General features: G+C 49.3%; 1 protein-coding gene across 5 annotated transcripts; it reads left to right on the top strand.

Moving 5' to 3' along the window:
- Window positions 1–1,744: 1,744 nt before the first annotated feature.
- Window positions 1,745–20,412, top strand: KLHL25 (kelch like family member 25). Of its 5 annotated transcripts, none has more exons than XM_030498023.1 (3): window positions 1,745–1,866; window positions 12,129–13,958; window positions 17,167–20,412. In XM_030498023.1, the coding sequence occupies exon 2, from the start codon at window positions 12,146–12,148 to the stop codon at window positions 13,913–13,915; it is 1,770 nt and encodes a 589-aa protein (XP_030353883.1). In that variant the 5' UTR covers window positions 1,745–1,866; window positions 12,129–12,145; the 3' UTR covers window positions 13,916–13,958; window positions 17,167–20,412. The 5 variants fall into 5 exon arrangements, with proteins under 5 accessions (XP_030353883.1, XP_030353880.1, XP_030353885.1 ...); XM_030498020.1 differs by having other exon boundaries at window positions 18,959–20,411; XM_030498025.1 differs by lacking the exon at window positions 17,167–20,412 and adding an exon at window positions 14,895–16,103.
- The last annotated feature ends 1,309 nt before the right edge of the window (window positions 20,413–21,721 follow it).

Here is a 21,721-nt window from a genome sequence, read left to right as displayed (position 1 = left end):
TGGTCTTCCTGAACAGCTCATTAAAGTCATTAACAGGCCCCAGGACAATTTTCAGCCTCTTCAAGGACATCTGTGCTTGTATCTGGGAAGAGAGCAGCACTCTAAGAGTTAAACTGCAATGACCCGGAACATCACTGATCCAAAAAAACCCAGAAATTTGATACAGTTCAACATCCTCAGTGTACTTTGTTATTTACCATACACAGTCTCTGCCAGCTGTAGCTGATCTGTCCAACCTGGGAAGACAAAAAGAGACTGTATTTTGTATTTATTAGGATTTTTGCTTCAATATATCCCCATAGCAGCCACCTTCCACCTCCTCCCATGTGCATACCATGTAAAATTAGCTGTGCAGGCAGCACTTCATATGGGTCACTGCTGTGAAGCAAGGACAAGCAGTAGCAGTTACTTCAGTGGGAAACTCAGAGATTTCTCTTACTAGGTTGGAAGGAGCAGCCCTTAAATAGTCCACTCCTGGGTGTATGGATGGTTCGGCACAATTTGGAGCTGGATGTTTCCATTCAGCTATTATCTGGGGAGATTTGCTTAGTAGAACTGTTACTTTCTTACTTGAATCTTATTACTGAATACTTCCTACTGAGTACAGGGAGTAGGGCCCTGGAGAAATGGGGTCATGGGAGAAGATTGGGAATACCTCTTCCCTGCCTCTTCTGTGTATCCTGAATTTGTGTATCTAATAAAGCTTTCAGCTTCTTTTTTTCTGGTAGCTGAAACATTACAGATGTCCCAGGGGAGGCACAGACACTCACAGAGAAATTATGCCACAGGCCAGTTCCTCCACTACCTGCTGTGCCTCCTGGTTGGAAAACATTCCTCCACTACCTACTGTGCCTCGCGGTTGGAAAACACGAGTGGGGATCAGAGGCAGTACTGCCACCAGTGCTCCTCCTTGTGTTATGTGAAAAATGTTATTGTTTCTAAATAAGCCTTTTTTCCCCTCTTTGGCCCATTATGCTAAACGAAGTACTTAAAAGTGTGTATCCCCTGTTTCTTCCAGCTGAAGGCACTGCCTGGTTGTTCTCTCCTGGGGCACATGGACCCTGGCCATTCCCACCTGATCCCCAGCTCTCTGCAAACCCTCGCAGGCAAAGGGACCCTGTGGGAGTCCGTTGACTTTCACATTCCCCACGGACTGAAGTTCTGCTGAGCTGAGGATGGAGAGTTCAGAACCTGCCCGAACATCTGCCCGAACTTCTGCAGAGTTTTGCTTACTTTCGTTGTCCCGCAGCAGCTTGGCTTGGAGGTGGGTGAGCCACACACAAGGACAACACACCGGGAGGTGCCGATCCTGCTGGACACGGAGGGCTGGGAGGACGACTGCTGCCCGGGAGGACGCAGCAGAGCTCTCACTCGGGGGGGCAAGGGAAGGATTTCTGCCACGGGGATGTGGCTCTAGAAAAGAAGAGCCGATTTGGCGGCTATAATGCGGGGTGCCAGCGGGGAGGACACCGCAATCCCACCGGGAAGCGCCAACCCAGCCGGCGCGGGGCCGCCACGCACCCACAAGGGGAGCCCCGAGTGCAGCGCAGGGCTGAAACGGCGAATAGCGGGCTTTAGGACCCGGGGCATTCCGGACCACTTTCGTCCTGCCCCTAAGCCGCCTTCCTTTCCTCTTATTGGTGGCCACTCCCCCTTTGAGCCCGCCCCCTCTTGCGTCACGGCTTCTGCGCTCTCTGACTGGCCTCAACGGCGGCTGCCGGCCCCGCCCCCTGAGTCCCACGCGAGGCCGGTTCCGCCGTCGGCAGCGCTGTAGGCGCGGGGCGGCCGGGCCGCAGCATCGCTCCGCGCTGGGCCGGCGGCGCACCGAGGGTTCGGCTTGGCCGGGAGCGGGCAGGAGGACACACGGTGAGTGATTCCAGCCAGGCCGCCCCTCTCGGTAAGGCCGGGTGTGCTCCGGCCGTTGATCCAGCGCCGGGGAGGGCAGGACGTGCCGGCCGGTGGCAGATCGTCCCCGGCAGAACGGCAGCCGCTCGGTTACCGGCCCCCGGGGCTTGCCTGGGGGGTTCCGAGCGCCGTGTTCCATAGGCAGGCGTAAAGAGCTGGCAGGGAGAGGTATAGGGAGGTGAAGGGCTGCTCTCTCTTAAAGCAACAAGGATAGAGCTGCTGATCGTCTCTTAAACATGGAAGTGGCGTTGCTCCCCTCTGTTCAAAGATCACTTAAGACTGCCGTTTAAAGGACACAGCTTGCAGAGCCTTTCTGATGAAATCAGTTCAGGTAACTCCGTCATGGGTTTGTGTGAGTGAGTGAGCTGAGCTGGCAGAGGGGAAAAAATAGTTCTCCATCCCTCTCCGCTCCTTATGGAGCCCTTTACATTTACAGTAGTTAAAAGCCTATTTAGTAGATGTTGGGTTTTTTCTTTATTTTTTATATCTGTGCGCTTGCACTTGTAGTTGTTGGGGTTAGGGGCTGAGATTAGCCAAAATCTTGGAAAATCAGTCCTCAGCCTTTGATAAGCAGACACCCAAGTGTTTCATGCTATGTGTATGCAGAGCCCAAGCTGGTTTCTGCTTTCCTGGCAATCTCTGCAGAAGAGAAGATCACAAGATCTTCTCTTGTGATCTGCTGGAGTGACTCCTCGGTCAGGGTGCTATGTGCCATAGCTTTTGTAGTCTTCCTCCAGATGTACTTCTTTCTCTCCAGGACAGATCCAGAGCAGCAGGAAAAACAAGCAGCTCTGTAGCCTTCATACTTTGACAACTTCCCTTGTCTGCTCCCTCCTTCCTGTGTCTTGTAACACTTGTTTTTATTGAACTTACCTTAGGAGCAATGCATGATACTTGTAACACACCCTGCATGTTTCTGGTGGTGGCCAGCTGCTGCTGTTAACTCAGCTGTTCTGGGCATAGTCTCCTTTCAGAGTCTGTAAAACAGATCTGAGCTTTTCTTTTCTCTGTCCATCTCTCCAGGGGTCTGACTCCTTGGTGAGATCAGACCCTTTCCAGGCCTCTCTCTGTTTTCCTTGTCCTTTTTTGCTGCTTCAGATCAAATCTTATCTGAAAACACATTTTGTCTCTTCTGTGTTTTTAACCCTAACCATCTACTCTGGTTTATCTCTGTGATAAGGCTGTATTGAGTAAAGCACTTGGGGAGGAGGCATAGCTGGAAGTTTGCTTTGCAGCAGGAAGGTGTTGGGTAGGCACAAGATTCTCAGGACTAAAACCAGAGTGAAATTTGCTGCAGAAGCAAATTAGTCACACCATAATGTGGACAGAGGAGTCTGAAAGCCGACTCAGCACTGACGAACTTAATCTTCCTGTCCCTTTTTTGCTCGTTTTATCAAGTATTTGAGGATTGTTATCTGAAGTCCTTCTGCCTCAGCATGTATGCAAAGCGAGCCCCGTGGTAGCCTCACATGCTGTGTTTGGGGCAGGTTCAAGTAACTTGAGCAGTGGGGATAGTGTCTCAGATGTGGTTTGGGTGAGAAGATAAGGCCAGTTGAAAATCATTGCGCTGAAGGAGCAGGCAAATTAAATTTATGAAGGCAGACAGCTTGGGAACAGATGGTAAGATGCTGCATGACACGTACTCCAAACGTGTGAAAATGAGCCTGTGTCTGATATGAAATATAGCTCCTCCAGCACTGGAGTGAGTGCTGGAGGAACATGGTCCTGGATGGGGACAAGGAGTGTGTGCATATGTGTATGTGAATTACAATAGCATTTTTGTCCCTACAGTGGAAACAAACCACTCCCCAAAGCCTGCAGGAGTTCAGGTCCTTCTTACACCCAGAGGAGGTTTTAGGCAATGTTAGGGAGGTAGAGGAGTGAAACAGGAAGGGCAGGATGTGGCCATCTGTGGAGGTGGAAGAGGATGGGCAGCGCATTGCGAGATGGGGAGGGAAGTGGCAGCATTACAAAAGAGGGTGTTGAGCAGAGCCTTGGCCTTGGGCATGAGTAGGTGGAGCAGGACGGGCCAGGCTGGCCCGGGGTGATGGTGACTGACGCTTGGGGACTGTGGAAGGGGCAGGTTTGAAGCAGCAGTGTCAGCACTTGAGCTGAGGAGTAGATTTACTCCCGTCTTTTAAAGACTGTAATTGAATTGCAGTGAATGTAGCTGGCATTGCTTAAGACAGAGGCTGCAGGAATGCTGGCAAGGAAACATCTAGCTGTAACAAGCCGGCCCAAGCCCCTTGGTCTGACCTTTAACTGCCATCACATTGGTCTGTCTTTGCGTATCAGCTTATCCCTGCAGTGACTATTAGTGTCACTCCAGCCTGTACAGGCTCTGTCTCCCCCTCATCGCTCCAGCCTGGGAACATTGCATGTCCCATAACCACTGTCTGCTTGCTGACCATTAGACTTTGCAAAGACTATCAGGTTTTATGACAGCCTGTCAGATTGTGGCGAGGTGAATTTATTACTGTAGCACACTGGCAAGCACTCTAGTTTGCTTGTGATGCATGCATGGATGCTTGGGATAGCCTGAGCTGCTGCAGTGCTATCTCCCATGCTGGTCCACAACTTACAAGCTGACTGCATGGCTTGATGTTGTGTTTGTACTGAAAGGAAAAGATCAGAGATGGGTGTCACATTTGTTCCTTCTGTCCAGAGCCAGGGGGCTCTGCCCTGTCTTGCAGCCCCAGACCCTTCAGTGCTTTACAATCCAGTTGGGAACAGCTAACATCCATGCCCATCAACATCAGGGACTCACTGGTTCAGGAGGCATGAGGGCCTCCCATCCCCATGGCTCTGAACTCCGGCCAGAATTGCAGATGGGCTCCTTCAAACTGGCAGTTGCACCAACGTCTCCTGCCTGGCAGGGGAGAGGGGAAGACAAAACCAAACCTCAGGTTAACTGGCCAGGCATGAAATTGAGCTCCTGCCCTGACAGCAGGCAGACAGACCTGTTTGGTATGAGCGTCCGTAGCAGAGCTTCTGGTTAGCCTGACCATCAGAGCAATCAGCTCTGCCAACCCCAAGCGCTGGGAGTAGGGCATGGTACACAGAGAGTGGGAGGATCTGAACATGCTTTCTGGAGTCAGCAACTGCAGTGGTTATTCTGGCATTAATTTGATGTACACCACATCTCATCTTCTAAACTCTCCCTGGGAAGTGGCATGTGGTTCCACTCTATATTTGAAGTACCAAAGGCCTTTTGCCTTTGCAGCACATTAACAAGTTGGCTTGCTTGAAAAGGACTTTATCCTGCCCAGATGGGGCTAGGGTAGATACTGTGATCAAGTAGAGTGTTTCCATTCTGGAGCCTTTTTTGAGTATAATCTGGGAGAAGGAACTGCGAACTCTCCTCCTCTGCAGCCCTGCATTCATTTTGTAAAGTGACTGTGATTGATCTGGTAGAATGGGATTTATTCACCAGTGGAGCTAGAGGGCAGGCAGGGAGGACAAAACCCCACAGCAGCCTCTGAAATGAATCACTGGCTCTGAAAAGATCCACTGGGGTTAAGGCGTAGCAATGAAAAGCTATTGTCTGGAGCCTGAACTGTGGCTAAAAGCATTATTTGTCCCGATTTGGATAGTGGCTGTAGGAGGGTGTGGTATTCCCAGGAACTGCAAAGCCAATGTGCTCAATGGCTAATGTGAACTCTCTGTGATTGCCTCACCAGTAGCTCAAGTAGCTTTATGGAGTATCTCAGTTGCAGAGTAGCAAGTCCAATAGCTGATATGCAAATAAAACTGCATGTGTTGCATGCAAAGAGGATCTCCTAAGGATATTTTTATTTTGACTGGAACATGGCTCAGATTAGTTCATGTCTTGTAGATTTGAGGCACTTTCTGTCCCTTTTACCAGTGCTTTTGCAAGATAGAACAAGAACCTCACTAATTGGTACAGCTTGGCAATACTGCTTTTGTTTCCGATCATAAGTGGCATTCAGTGGATTCTTGTGGTGGCTTTGGGCTCAGAGTGGAACCCAGGTTTAACGGGAGGGGAGGTGGGTATTGGTGAGAATGGGATATGAAGCAGTGATGGACAGACCGAATTTCTGAGTTCCACTTTGCTTTAGTAAGCATGTTGACGTTCAAATACGTGCCCAGACCTTCTCCAGACAATCTGATCTCCTGGAGCCTACAGAATCGAGCTTGGAAAACCTCCCAGTTTCTGTCTGAGCCAACAGAAGGAGCCTTTCACATGGCCTCTCTGTTTTCTGTCTAGGATATGCAGGCTAGACTAGAAAAAAATGAGAAAATGAGAAGAAATTATAAGGATGCCTTCCATTCTCAAAGGCTGGGGCAGGATCAGAAATTCTGTGCTGGCGGGATGGAGTCAACTGTCTTTACTTGCATATTTGCAAATATGATGAAACAAGGAGAGCTTGTCAGGAAAGCCAAATCCAGCTCTGTTACAGAGATACCCTCTGATTCATGGCAGAGTTACATTGCGTGAATTCCAACGTGCAAAATCACAGTTGCATCTTTGTTGTGTTAGTCATCCCGAAGAAAAACAAGAACAATTTTGGCTGACACGGGCAAACCACTAAATTCACCAGAGTTGCTGGAGATGAACCTGATTTGTTAGAGAGCAAAGTCTGCATCCTGGCATGCAGGAGTGTGGACGGAGCAGGGAACATGCCTGGGAGAGGATGTGGTGAAGGTCCTTTGCTGCCCACCTGGCAGCAGCCCAGGCTCAACAAGTGCAGTGCTGCACTAAATGCCAGGTACTATTTTAATTCCCTTCATCTCAAGCACTCTTTACAGCAGGGTATTGCTGGTGTCGAGCATTGCTAGCAGCACCAAGCTGTATACCTGATAGTCCACTGTTGTTTTGCAAAGACATGAAAATCACCTGAAAACATCCTTACATTTGTTCCTTCCCCTTTCTTGTTTTCTGCCTCCCTCCCCCAGCATCTTTTCCTGTTTTCTGTTGGGTTTTTTCCGCTTTTGAAGCTCGAGCTGTGTCTGTGAGTACGTGAATGCCTGCATGTAATAGATCCCCCTTCTCAAACCTTTTGATGGTCTCTAGTGCCAGGAAATTGCATCTGAAATGCAGCTGTATCTGAGTTCTGCATTTGACTCTGTTGCCACACAGCTCCACAAGCTTTGCAAGGAGCTCTTCCCCATGAAGACAAGACAGTAGGTGATTTTAGGTTTCTAGTTTGCTACTCTGTACAAAAAAAAGAGGAAAGTTGGTTCTGTACTAGTAGTTTTGTCCTGGGTTGACTTGCTGGCCTAAGCAGCAAGGTGGTGAAATCCATGAAGGCATTGGAAAGGTATGGATACTTGGGATGAGGGAGCAGGCGTGTTACTAATGAGTAGAGAATTTATCCCACCACTTCCAGGCAGAAGTTGGACTTTGGCTGAATTCTGGATGGCATTTCACTCCAAAGGGTTGATATTGTGAAATTGGAGAGAAAATAAGAGTTAATCTTATGCCTGCCTCCTTGTGAAAGCAGCCATCGCTGGCTGCTTGAGCTGGGTCTGCTGTGGTTTGGAAGGAGTGGCTGTAGGTTGTAGTGCAGTCCATCGATGGAGGGACTGCTTGGGAATGAATCCCCACTGCAGCGTGAGCAGCTTCTCCTTTGAACTGAGCCAGCAGGGAACCTTACTGCTTATTTATTTACTTATTTACAGCTTTAAATAGTTCATGGTTGAGCAGAGCAAAAAGAAACGTGTTCTGCTTGCTGCTTCTCTGAAAGTCTGATTGGCAAACAGAAAGTGCCAGCTTTGGTTCATGGGATTTAGGCTCTTTGTGGGTGTTTAGCCAACCTTCACAGTGCTGGGAGAACACTTATAAATCCTGTAGTTTTGCCTTTCTAAGCAGAAATGATCCTTGATCCCCTGAAGTCCCACGAGGGAACATCTTATTCACGCTCAAATACTGTCCTCTTGAAAGGAAGCAGCATCTCAGCTGTCCCCTGCAGATAGTGAATAAATTGGAGATTTGAGGACGGCTTGCTGGTTTAAGATGGAGGGAGAACCCCAAGCTTAGCTAAATGTAGTCCATATGTCAATAGTCCCTCTTAGCTGTCCTCTCATACACACAGTTCTTCTGTGATTGTGGACCAGGGCCTGATACAGCTTCAAAGTGCAGGATTTCTCAGTGCTGCTTGGAATTTTCAAGAGGTAATAGAACGTTTCCTGAGGTTCTCCTAAGTGATCCATAGCATCAGGGCTCCGACACGGCCACCCATCAGCCTGGGAGGGTCAGCCTTCTGCCGGGGGTGTGGTTTGTAGGAAGCAAGAGGTGCTCAGAGAGGAGAACTGTGGCCATTGTTTGGGTGCGGGGTTTGGCCAGCTCTGTGGTTGTGGTTTTTCCCCTTGTCTTCTTTTTGCCAGCTTTGTCCTGTCCAGGGAGTCTGCAGGGATGTTTTTTCATGAGCTGAGATTTGAGGGGTCTTTCCTACCTGAGCCAATTCCTACCCTCCTTTGGGGTTGCCGTCTGTGTGTGCATGGAAGGATTTCCAAAGCACCCTTATCTTGCTGTGCTGGAAAAACTTCTGTCTTTCCTGTATCTGGTGTACAAAGGCTACAGACAGCCAAGGAAATACTATAGGCAGAATCCAGCATTGTATAGCTGTCAAAGCGCTGATGCCCCTCTGCCCTCATCCATATAGAAGGGCTATCATCTGCCTCTGCATGCAGTAAAATCCTCCTAAAAGGCTGTTCAGTAGATACTTATTTTTTCAATAACTGCCTTTCAAAGGGGAAAAAAAATGAATAGAGCGTGGAAAAATCCAAGCCCCAGTTTGTTCAGGTCATGCCTCCTGCTGTTCACGTTGATGTGTCTGCTCTAGTGATAGTTCCTGCATGATGGAAGATGCAGCTGGGAGCTCTGATAACCCCCTGAGCTCTCACAGGGCAGGTGGGAGCTTGGCAGGAGCCACTGATAGGTTTCTTTGTGTAAAATACTCCTCATTTGGAGTGGTTCTGTTTTTTCTCTCTAAGCGCAGTAGCTGGGTAAGGAAACAAGGAATACGGTAGCGACCAAATCCTGCTCTGCGGTGCATCTGCTTCAGAGAAGTGCCTGTAGGAGCATGTCATGGGTCCAGTCTGTTCACCACTGCAGTTAAAACATCGCTTATATTGAAGCACACATTTAGGTACATCATGAGAAGTGTAGAAGTTCCTTTTAGTTACAAACTTCTAGAAGGCTGCTAGATTTCTTGGAAGGAACCCGTCAGATGAAATGGCTGCTGCCTGTAGTTTCTGTTTATCTGATACGGGTGGGATGACGCCGAGTTCTCTGGTAGACTGAAAGATGCAGTGGGGTGTGTTTGTGAGGGGAAGAATTAGTACCTGCCGCTTCTGCTTGTGCCCAGCTATAGCAGGGCTCAAGAAACCCTTAAGACAAGCTGTTTGGAAGTTGCTGCAAGCCACCAGCAAGCCTTGCTGGTGAGGTGGCTGCATGCAAGTGTTCAGAGGGTGCCTTACTTTCTGTCTAGCCCTGTTGATCTGTGACCAGTGACATCCATTGTCACAACCCAGCTCCAGAAGAGGCCAAGTAAAGGGGCTGTGGCCTCTTTAGCTTTCAGGCTTGCAGCTGTACTGGGGACCAATTGGTGCCTGTACTAGGACAAGGTGATAAGAAGAGCAGTGCTGATGGGGACTGGACTGGAATCTGCCACTTTATTCCCTTTATGCTGTTCAATACCTATTGGTTAGAAATATTATGTGATTACCCAGTGCCCTGGGTAAGATGTTTGATGTTAGAAGCCAGAGATTTTATATATATATAATAGATATATGTGTGTATATATATGGTGGCGCTGCTACAGCTTTTATATAGACATATGTAAACATATATATAGACATTTTCAATTTCTAAATGACTTCCTTCCATTCTGAGTAGTGGCTTTTCTAAGCTTAGTGCCAGAGAAGATGAGGCTGCCTTCCTGCAATCTTTTTGTTTGTTTCCATAGCTGTCCTATATAAATTGCTTCATTTCTTGTGCATAAGCAAATCAAAGGTTAAGATTAAATAGCTGACCTGAGCTGCAAGCAAAGAAAGCAGCAGCAGTGGCAGGGTGGTTTCTGAGGTTGTGGGAATAGGAAACCTAAATCAATAGCTTTTAGCAGACTCATAAATGTTTAATTTGTATTCGTCACTTCGGCATTATAGAGCTTTGACACGGGAATCCATATAACCTCTTAAATTAGTGTTGTCCCTATGCTGGGTGTAGATGTTGAAAACCATTTCCTTCAGATGCACAAAGTGCTGCTCCGTAATGGCATTTTCCTTCCTGTCTTGGAGCCTTGTTGCTGTGCAGCTTCCAATCACAAGCAAAACGAGCTTGGCGGCCTCAGCGCCAGGCTGCAGAGGTGTTGGTGATGAGCATGCACATCCCCAATCTGAGTACCCACACCAGTGCTCCTGCCTGGCTCAAAGGCCAAGTATGAGTTGTGGTTGCTTGGTCAAGCTATCTCTATGCACTGGGAAGCAGAGAGACACCTTTTCCCAGGGCTGTGACACAGCCCTAAGGAATGAGGGAGGCCTTGGGAAGACCAACCTCAACAATTCATGGCAGCGCATGGGGAAGGAGGGACGTGCCCACAACTATTTGTCATATTTAGACTCTCTTGGAGGTGCTGGGGAAGCAGGGGGTAGGAAATGCATGACTAGAGCATGAGTCAGGCGGCTTATCTGTCCATCCACCTCCGCTTGAGCTTATCCATCCGTGGAGCATGGGACGGTTGTGCGGATCCAGGTCTCCACCAGGTCAAGGCTGTGACCTGTCGGCAGCCTGGGTGCGCTGTGTCTGCTCTCTCAGCATTCCATGGTTTCTCCCAGGACCCTGAGTGGTAGTGAGCTCAACCCAGCTGGGCAGGACAGGGCTAATCTGTAGACCTTGTGCTTGTAGGTAAGACAGACCCTTGAAAACCCTTGGGCTGTGACAAGCGAGTTAAAAACCCAACCAACCTGTAACAACAAAAAGAACCCAACCAAAAACCCTTCCCCAGCTATATCTGTGTGGCTATTTACTGATTTCTAAACAATTAGGTGGCTGGAGCGGGATGCTGTGAGGTTTCAGCCCTGATGTCTCCAGCCTTCAAAGCAGAACTGCAATGTTTTGGAGAAGACAGGGTAGAAAAGGGATAGAAAAATAGTGTTGGGTTGGAAAGCAGATGTAGCAGAGCTGGATAGTATTTCTCAGAAACTCCTTTTTTCCTTTCTTTACCCAGCATGTAGTAATTTCGTATGGCTGCCTTGTGCTGGCAGGAAAGCTGAGCTGAAGCTAGCAGCCCTTGATGCTCCTGGGCATCTGCACAGCATGCTCCCTGCCCCGAGTGCCAAAACACTCCTGGGACAGAGCATGTATGTGTATCTGTCAGTCTATTTTAGTTACATGGGGAACAAAATTGAGCTGGCTAAAATACTTTGGAGTAAATGACTTGGATTTTATCGTCTAAGTAGTATTAATTTGATTGGTCCAAAGGGTTTTTCTTCTACGGGGAAGAATAGGTATCAGGTAGCGCTAAATGAAATAGTAGCTAATAAAAGCCTTGTGTTTGCGTCTGCCTGTCTGTTAAAAAGTATAATTTAGCTGTCTCTCTTGTCTTATTCTCTGATGTGAATCTGTCCTGCAGAATGTTATAGTCACATGAAGTGTCTGGTGAGTTTTATCAACAGAAACTACAAGGAAAGGAATTGCTATAATTTGTTCCAAACTTTCATCTTGTGCCGGTAGCTAAATATTCCATAAATAAAACCTGTAGCCATTGCCTTTCCTAAACCAGCAGTAATCCTCATGAAAATCAGAAGCCAGGCTTGATTTCTGCTGAGCCAAGAACAGACCGATGCCCTTCATCCTGGATAGTTTGCTCTCTTACTGCTGTTTTCTAAGGAAAAATAACTCTTCTGCGGTTTGCCAATACCCTCTAGGGACTGTTGAGACAATTTACCATCCAGTTTGGGGTTTGATTACTTCACTTTTTTTCTCCATTGCTGAAACCCAAGTGCAGAATTTCCCCATTCAGGCTGCTCTGCTTTCCCACCCAGCTCAGGCCAAGTTAAAGTGGGGTGCAGGAGGCATGGGCTCTGCAAGCCAGGGTGCAGGAGCACCCACAGAGCAGGAGCATTGGGGTGGCACCTGATGGTTCACATTTGAGGTCCACTGGCAGGGTACCAGGGTTGGATAGCAAATGCATCTGTTCTCCATGTCCTACATCAATAAGGGCAAGAGAGTAATGGTTTTCCTGTTTGTTTCTCTGCAGGTAAGAGCTCTGTCATCATGTCAGTCAGCGTCCACGAGAACCGTAAATCCCGGACGAGCACCGGCTCCATGAACATCTTGCTTTTTCACAAAGCTTCCCACCCGGACTGTGTGTTGTCCCATCTGAACACCCTGCGGAAGCACTGCATGTTCACCGATGTCACCCTTTGGGCAGGAAACAGGTCGTTCCCATGTCATCGCGCAGTGCTGGCTGCCTCCAGCAGATACTTTGAAGCCATGTTTAGCAATGGCCTCCGAGAGAGCCTGGATGATGAGGTGAACTTCCATGACAGCCTCCACCCAGAGGTGCTGGAGCTACTCCTGGACTTTGCTTATTCCTCTCGGATCATCATCAATGAGGAGAACGCTGAGTCCCTCCTGGAGGCTGGAGACATGCTGCAGTTCCATGACGTCCGAGATGCAGCGGCTGAGTTCCTGGAGAAGAACCTCTACCCTTCCAACTGCCTGGGCATGATGCTGCTCTCGGATGCTCATCAGTGCCGCCGGCTCTATGAGCTCTCCTGGAGGATGTGCCTGGTCAACTTTGAGACTGTTCACAAGAGCGAGGACTTCAACAACCTTTCCAAGGACACTCTGCTGGACCTCATCTCCAGTGACGAGCTGGAAATTGAGGATGAAGAAAAGGTCTTTAAGGCTGTCATCCAGTGGGTAAAATACGATCTGGATGAGCGGAAGGCTTATCTCCCAGAACTTCTGAGGAATGTTCGTCTGGCCTTGCTTCCTTCCGAATGCCTCAAGGAAGCCTTGGCTTGTGAGGACTTGATCATGGTGGATGAAAGGAACAAGATTGTCTTGGATGAAGCTATTCAGTGCAAGAAGAAGATCCTCCAGAATGATGGGGTAGTCACCAGTCCCTGTGCCAGGCCTCGCAAAGCTGGGCACACTTTGCTGATCCTGGGAGGACAGACCTTCATGTGTGATAAGATCTACCAAGTGGATCACAAAGCAAAGGAAATTATCCCCAAAGCAGACCTGCCAAGTCCACGGAAGGAGTTTAGTGCTTGTGCCATTGGCTGCAAAGTATATATCACTGGAGGCAGGGGCTCGGAGAACGGAGTCTCGAAAGATGTATGGGTGTATGACACAGTTCATGAGGAATGGTCAAAAGCTGCCCCAATGCTAATAGCTCGGTTTGGACATGGCTCGGCTGAATTGGAAAACTGCCTGTATGTGGTTGGTGGACACACTGCGGTAGCTGGAGTCTTCCCTGCGTCTCCTTCTGTTTCCTTGAAGCAAGTAGAGAAGTACGATCCCATATGCAACAAATGGACGATGGTGGCTCCTTTGAGAGATGGAGTGAGCAACGCTGCGGTGGTGAGTGCCAGGCTCAAGCTTTTTGTCTTCGGTGGGACCAGCATTCACCGAGACATGGTGTCCAAAGTGCAGTGCTATGATCCAGCTGAGAACCGGTGGATGATCAAAGCCGAGTGCCCACAGCCCTGGCGCTACACGGCAGCCGCTGTCCTGGGCAGCCAGATTTTCATCATGGGAGGAGACACCGAGTTCACAGCAGCCTCTGCCTATCGCTTCGACTGTGAGGCGGACCAGTGGACGCGCATCGGGGACATGACAGCCAAGCGCATGTCATGCCACGCTTTGGCTTCGGGGAATAAACTCTACGTGGTGGGGGGTTACTTTGGCACTCAGAGGTGCAAAACGCTGGACTGCTACGACCCAACATCAGACACATGGAACTGTATCACAACAGTGCCTTACTCGCTTATCCCCACAGCTTTTGTCAGCACCTGGAAGCACTTGCCATCATGATGCGAGTCAGGGCGCAAGCGCTTGTATCCAGGAGGTCAGCAAGGTAAGGGTCTCCTCCTCTAAAACTGAATCTCACTGTCTTCTGTGTGCCTCAGTTGTGTCCGCACATACCACGCCGAAGCCACGGCTTCCTGGTTGCTCACGGTTTATGAGAAGGGTGCATTTAAAGGTGGGATGTAGCTCCAGAAAAGAGTGATCAGCTCTGTGATGTTGCAAGTCTAGGTAGCTCCCAGGTTTCTCTTGTTTCCAGATGATCCTCCCAGTATCTTAAGAGATATATCTACATAAATGGTTGCAAGGAGGCCACAGCTCCTCTCCCACTGCTCCAAGCTAGCTGGATGTGCCACCTTTTGTGGGTGGGTGGGTAGCAGAGGGTAGGTGTGTCCATGCCTGCTCTCATGGCTATCACCATGGAATGCATCCTGTCCCCATGTGGTTGAGGGGGTTAAGGTTCCTAAAAGCACTTGCATTTGAGTTCTGGGAGATACAAGGGCAAAAAGTGGATAAAGTCTCAGTAGTTCAGTGTTTTTGCAGAGTATCTGGGTGATTTATTCTGAGCTGATGAATCTGTAGGCAAGTGACCCTTGGGATGCCAGCAAATCCTCATCTCTTTTTATGCTCTATATTTACATTTCAGTGGGTAGCAGAAGCAAAAGCTTAGAAGCCACGGTGCATTTGATGGTCCTGGTGTTTATTTAATATCCAAACTGTTGCTTGTTAAATCAGAACTTCTGAGACTTCTGTATGAGACCTGAGTGGGAGGGAAGGGGTTTTGTAACCAGAAAAATGTGTTTATCGATGTTTTGGGGTGTGTGAGAATAAGAAAGTTGGAGAATCTCATGATGTCCTGTCTCATTCTGGTGCTTGCTCAGGGAAGATGCTCTTGCAGTGCCACTGGGACAGGGCTGATGGTTTCTCCTCTCTTCTCCCCAGTGGGATGTTTGTTTGCCATTCTGTTTTTACCAGTTTCACTCCACAGAGCTTTGGATGTCTTCACCAATCTGTGCTGAGATGCAGCTGACCAGGCAAAGGCCAAAAACTCTTCTCGCCTTGCATTGTGAAAGCAGACACTGATAAGGGCAACACTTGGATAGCATCATCTTCCCAGGAAGTCTGTAACACCTCTGCTAGCTCAGTCTGCAGGTTTCACAGTGCCAGCAACACACAGAACCCTGCTTTGGTGGTTGAAGACTACATCTGAAGGAGCTGGGAAACCCTCATGTACAGGGGCAGGATTGCCAAGCTTCACTTAAGGTTTTATTTGGAAAACAGTGACTGTGGAGAGGGAAATTCTTCATAGGCTCATCAAAATCCACTTCACTTAATACAGGGAAGAAAGAATGCTGCCCAAACCCTCTAACACCCTCTCGCTTCCCTGCTTCCCACTTGGTGTGGTTGGTGCGCCTGGGAATCGCCCAGCGGGGGAAATTACTGGCATCTCCCAGTGATCATCTCTTTTGATGCCAGCTGGGAACCAAGGAGGAGCTCCTGGCACCTCTGCCAGGCATTTGCCCAACATGACCATCTGCTTTTCTCAAGTGGGGAAAAAAAAAGCACCCAGAGCATTATGCTGGCCTTTGATTTATGAAACACCTGGGTTTAACATGGGTTGGAGCACAGCGAGGGCAGGGCAAGAGTAGAAAGGGTTAAAATGCGATCCCCAAGAGCTTTCCCAGCACTGGAAGATAATGGCCTTTCCAAATTCTCCTCCTCAGGCGTTGCCTAGCATCTGTCACAGTGACTTGGTAATCTAATTAACTGCCACTCAGCTATTAAATATTGCAGCAAAGAGTGTGAGGACTCCATCATTTTCAACTCGGGTCAATGGGACCTCCCTTTAAGAGCCATCCTAGAGCTGAAAATTAATTTTCTCTGGTAGCAGATGTGTCTGAATATTAAAGCTCAATGCCAGCCGTGCTGCTGGGAAGAGGAATAGGGAATATTTTAAGGTGGGAGTTGATTCTTCAGCCACCGAATAAAAAGCAGTCTCCAAAGTCACAGAGATTTTATTTTCCTCTCCTCTCTTTTTTCCTCTATACTCTGTTTGGGTTCTCCAGACCTAATAAACAGCTTTGCGGGGGTTATATAGATAGATTTTTTTCCCCCCTGTAATCTGGAGTCTGGCACAAGCACAAGAAAACCGGGAACTGTAATATGCCAACCTGCAAATAAAACTCGTGAAAAGTCATTGTGTGAGGGTTTTATGTGCTTTTTTGGCTTCACTTCCACTCTTCAGTTAAAAGAAGTATTTAAAATATACACGAGTTCTTGCCAAACAGTGTTTCTTCATGTCAGTTTCTAGGGATTCTGTGCTGTTGGTTTTTTTTTTTTTTAAACTAAGTTATTGTTATGGCCCCAGCCACTGTGGCAGCTCCTTAAATAAAGCACTAAGATGGGTAAGTGAAGGCCAGATCCAAATGCCTCCCATTACCCATGCTTCACCAGCCGTGTCCCATATGCCTTGGCTGTCCTGGCTGCACCAGTACCAAAACTGGGCTTAGAAATTGGGGTAACTGGCTATAGGATCCTACAACTACCCTGTTGTCCTGTAGCATGTCTGGCTGAGGGATCTTGTGGCTTGCAGCTCCTGCTGTGCAAGGTCTCCGTTGTAACATGCATTTTAGTCACTATGGGATCCTTCTTCAAGAAGGCAGGTTAGCCAGCACATGCCCAGGTTCTAGTGTGCTTTGGGAATACTAATCCTATGGGAAACCTGCCTCAGCTGGAGAAGGCTCAGGAGGGACCATCCAAGGTGCCCTCAGAGCAGAGCAAGCTGGGTTGGTGGGGAAGTTCTGGGCAGTCGCATGAGAGGAAATAGTACTTTGTACTCCTGAAAAAACCCAACCTTCTTACCTATAAACTGGTGAGGTTGCATTCACACCAGCCCTGAAACCCAAATAATACATCCTTGGCAAATGTGGATCATAAAACAGCAAGCCTGCTTTTCATTCAATGCATGAAGCTGATCAGCTGGAAATGTTTCCTTGAGGGCATGGCCTTCACCCTTCCCAGCTGCAGCTGGAGTACCTTTCAGCAGAGGTCCCAGGGCCCCTGCCAAGGATGCTGTGTGGCATTAATTTAGTGCCTATTACCTGCAGTTAATACCAAGGATCAAGCATGATTAGCAATATGCAACATGAAAGCCTGATCTCCTCCCACCTATGGAGCTGGAGCCACAAGGTGGTGAATCCTTACAAAAGGGAAATAAAATACTGAGCACTTGGCTAATAAAGACTCTTTTGTGTTCATAGGAACAAGCAAAGCCCAGCCAGGAGCTCAGGGGATGATGCTGAGTGGTCACTGCTTCAGTCCTGTGCAGGAAGCACTGATGGGGACAGTTCTGCACCTCTCAGGAGGTGACTTCAGGCAGTGCCAGGAACAGGTTCTCCAAGCTGCCTGTCTCCAAATTAAATGTGGCTTCTCCAAACTACCAGTCCTGTGTGATGCTCTCATTTTCATGGGGCAGAGTCACAGATGGGCTTGGGCCAGAGAGATGAGCCATCAGCTGGGCATTGGGATGGTTGCTGGGGATGGGGAAGCTGCAGATTGCATAGTCCAGCCAAGGAAGATGAAATGGAGAGAGGAGTCCCTGCATCCCTCTGTGCTGCCTGCTGAGCTTCAAACATTCCTCTGGGGTGGAGATGTTGGAGCTCCCATCTCAAAATAAATAGGGATGAGCTTAACCCCAAAGCAAGTAGGAACCAGCAGTTCTCCTCTTGGTGCTTTTTGGCTCCTGCAGGACCTTCCTCATGGAGCCTGGTGGTCAGGCATTGCTGAGGCACCTATTCCTGGGGCTCATCCAAGCGCTCAGAGCCCATTTTGTGGCTCCCACAGGAGCCCTTTCGTGGGTTTAGCTCCTCTGAGGGCTATGGGGTGGCACCAGCTGCTGGTACCTGCCCTTGGGTGGGCACGAAGTGGTCGAGGCTGTAGGTTTTTGAGGCTGCTGTGGCACCTAAAAGCTGAACTTTGGCTCCAAAGCTTCTGCAAGGCTTTAGGCAGCAAACCATGCCCAGAGCTGTATTCTGGTACTGTGGTCACACTAAGTGTTGGATGTGTTCAGTGACTTCTCCTGGTTATTCAATTACAGCTTAGATAACAAGCCTTTTCTAGGAGGATTTTACTGCTGCCTGGTTTGGCTTCCCATCTACATAAAACAACACTTGGTCAGCACTTACCTGTCAAGAAGCTGCAGGGTTTTGTTGCTGTGCATCAGTCCCAGCTCCATCCACAAAGCCCTGCTTGCAGCCGGGCATCTTCCTATGCAAAAGCCCCAAATGCCTGCAAGCAGGGCTTAAAAACCCCTCAGGATAATTAGGATCCTAATCACTGCAGCTCACCTGTGTGCTGCTGGGTTGATTCCTTGCAACCTGTTACAGGAACAAAGTCACAGCTGGTTTCTCTTGGTGGCTCCTAGGCAAACCCATTTGCATGTGTGTAATAGTGAGGCTGGATAAACAGGGACTGCAGTTTTCTGCTGCTGCTGCTCTTTCCAAGTGGCTGGTTGTCTCTGAAGCCAGTTTATCAGGCAGCATTGGGAGGGAGTGGCTGGCCTGCGGAGGAAAGTCGATGAAAATCAGGCTTTTCCTAACCCTGGGCAGATGGAAACATGTGCAGTCTGAGCTCGGCCCCAGACTGGATTAATCAACCCCTTGGAAATGTCAGTCATATGGATGGGTTTGGAGGAACTAGTGGAAAAAGAGGAAAAAAAAGTCTTTCTGTTTTGTCTGTTCCAGTTCTTGGGCCGTCCTCCCTGCCCTAAATAAAAAAGCTAAAACTCCATTTTCTTCAACTTTTCATTCCCTTATGTCCACAGAAGTTTCCTGGCCGGCTCCAGTGCTCTGAGCCCTCCACAGCTGAATACTGACTCTCTCCTCTTTCCTACAAAAGCAAAGCACATCCCAAATCCCAAATAAACCACCTGCTTTCCACCTCCACCCATTGCAGGGTGATGCTTATCCCAATACCTGCCAACGTGCAACCCTTTTCTGGTACTTCCCTATACAGGCATCTTGCCGTCGATGACCTTTCTCTTTCCCTCTCCAGATGCCAGAGTCACATCCATGTCCCCTGTCTCACTGCTGGAGCCGACACAGTGACCAAGTCCCCTCCGGTCCTCCTGCACAGAACTCTGAGGAGCCTTTTTGCATCCGTTCCCGGCACCAGGAGCAGGAAGCATCACACCAGAGGGGCACCAAGGGCCACCCAGCCCCACCACCAGCCGCAATATGGGGACAGTGAGGAGCCACTGGCTGCCGGGCTGGGGCTGGGCACAGAGGCGGCTCATGGGTACCAGTGGCCTGATGGGACTGGGGAGATGGAGGATGTGCACCAGCCTGCATCCCTCAGCAAGCGGCATGGGGAGCCGTTAGGTGCTTTTTGTTACTCTGTTGGGGGGGTTAAAAGATAGTAATAGTTTTTATCCAAAGGCAGTGAACTTGCCATTAGCAGTAGCTGCTGTTTGGGTGACTTGGAAGTGTTTTTAAAGGGAAAAAAGGTTGAAAGCACCTGGCTCCCCATCCTTTGACCGCTCTGCGGAGGCGATGGCTGTTGAAACACTAAAGCGTGGGAGCTCGGGCCGGCTGCCAGCAGCGCTGGGTGCTGCGGTGGAACAGGGCAGGTGCCTTTTGCTGTGCACTTTGGGCCTTATTAATGTTCTTTCCCCCGTTCCCTCGCTTTGGTCGGGGGCCGGCAGCTCCCTGCATGCAGCTGCTGGGAAGAGCATGGAGCGTGCCAAGGCTCCAGCATCGCTGCTGAGATAGTCACCAGATAAACCCTGAGCTGCCTGCTCAGAGCCGGTCTGCTGAGCTCCTGTGCTCACCCAGCAGCGTGGGTGAAGGGGTAATTAGCAGATGAGCAGACACAGCCTTGGGAAGGGGCATTGTGCCTCTCGCCAGCAGAGCAGGGGAGCACCACAGGGGTGGCAGGGTGGAATCCCTCTTGTTCCCACTGCGCCACACATCCTGGCTTCACCTCGGAGTGATGTGAGCGTTTCTGACTGCATGTTGCCTGCCAACGCTCAGGCTGTAGCTGCCCCAGGTTATCCACACACGTTGGCTGACTCTATTCGTGTTTATCCCTGCAAGAGCTGTCAGCCCGAGTTGCTCCTCGCTCACACTGATGAGGAAGGCACGTGGATTTTGGCTGTCAATACATGGATGCATCTCCTGACCAGCCTGCCCTAGCATCCCGCTTCCCTCTGCAGCAGATCTGGTCCTGCAGATGCTCCGGGCTTGCCTTTTGCCCCTGGATTAGGTTGAGCTGTAGCCTGGCCAGATGAATGATGCAATGCAATGAAAAGCCTTGACACAGCTTCAAACAACAAAGGTCTTTTCGGAGCAGCGAGCGCTGCCAGGAAGAGCGCACGTTGTGCTCAGCCAGTCTGCGATGCTCTGAGTGACATTTATTTACATTTTCCAGTCTTTGTATTTTCTTTCTTCCTTCAGCTGCTTGTGAACTTTAATAAAAATGATGATCTGGGAAACGGTTTGTGTGTTTTTCACAGGACTCTTCGTTCTTAAGCAAGTTGGATTTAGGTTTAATAACAGGGCCGAGGAATAATAACAGGGTTGGCACTCGGTGGGGCGGTTCACAAACAACCTCCTAAGCAACCAGCCCGGCTGTAATTATGATTGCTTCAGCGCTTGGGAAACTGAGGCACAATGTCAAGTGTCTTGTCCAAGGTTAGTGGCAGACCTGGGAATAAAGTCCAGGGCTTCTCGTGTCCTGAGGACATCACGTGTCTCCTTCTCCGCGGCTGTTCTCACTCAACTTGACCGTGCCATGATTGTAGGAGAACTTGCAAGTCTGCAATGCTAATACCTGCCAAATGGGTTGAGGGGGCCCAGCCCAGCCACAGCTACTCCTGCAGGGAAAGCCAGTCATTCCTAAGGAAGACGAGAAGAATTTGTACTTCTGTTTTCCTTATTTGCCTTCTCTTGGCTGCTGCAGCTCCCAAGAAAGGGGCCCATTGACAGGCGAGATGGGCTTTCCAGCTGGGGCTCCCGGTCACGCTTCTCCTCCACGTGCATCTCTCCTTATCCCAGAGGAGCAGGGGCCTGATCCAGCCCTGCTCTGGGAAGGTGCTGGGCTTTTCCCTGCTATGAGACCAGCAGCTCCAGCTGTACTCAGGACTGGGAGTGTCAGAGCATTGCTCGGAGCAGCTAATGGGCACCAATGGACAAAACACAACCACCTTGCAAAGTGGTATTTGCCTCCTCTCACTTGCAGGTGCCACTGGGCTTGGGAAGCAAAACTTCCTATGGGTTATGCATGGTCTCAAAGGGATTTGGAGCCTGAATATCTGATCTGTAAAGGAGACTGGGAACACGTCTCCTTGCCTGCGGGAGCTGGGTGGGCAGCAGCGTTATCCGACGTGATCTGGGCAGATAAGAGTGTAAAAGCTCCATAGAAAAAGCTCATTAAAGAGCCCTTTGGGAAACCAATTCAGGCTAGAAATGACTGTTTGATGAGCAGGAGAGGGGAAAAAGGAGTGTGTGAATAAAATCCTTTTCAGTTTTGTTGATTCAGGTTTTATATGGGACTCTGGGACTTTAAATACCAGCTCGGGAGGCTTTGCGACTGGCTAGCTTTGATATGAGCCTTGCAAAGACCTGCTCTTTTGTATTTGTTCTGGAGCTTGCCTGAAAGACAATTCAAAAGCAATCAGCAGCTGCTGCGACAGCAGCGACCTGTTGCTATGGAATTAAATGCGATGCAAAACACAAAGGTTTCTTGGTTAGCAGCAACGAAGCAAAAGGGAGAGTAGGAGATGGAACAGTCAGAATAAAGCTACAGGCAGAGCGGGGC

The sequence above is a fragment of the Strigops habroptila genome, chromosome 9 (genome assembly GCF_004027225.2).
Source record: "Strigops habroptila isolate Jane chromosome 9, bStrHab1.2.pri, whole genome shotgun sequence".
Classification (NCBI taxonomy): domain Eukaryota; kingdom Metazoa; phylum Chordata; class Aves; order Psittaciformes; family Psittacidae; genus Strigops; species Strigops habroptila.
Note: the sequence above shows the minus strand (reverse complement) of the source record. Positions and strands in the feature narration are given on the sequence as shown.

What these genes read in the sequence shown, in the direction of transcription:
- KLHL25 (XM_030498023.1), top strand. Translation starts at nt 12,146, where the DNA reads ATGTCAGTCAGCGTCCACGAGAACCGTAAATCCCGGACGAGCACCGGC.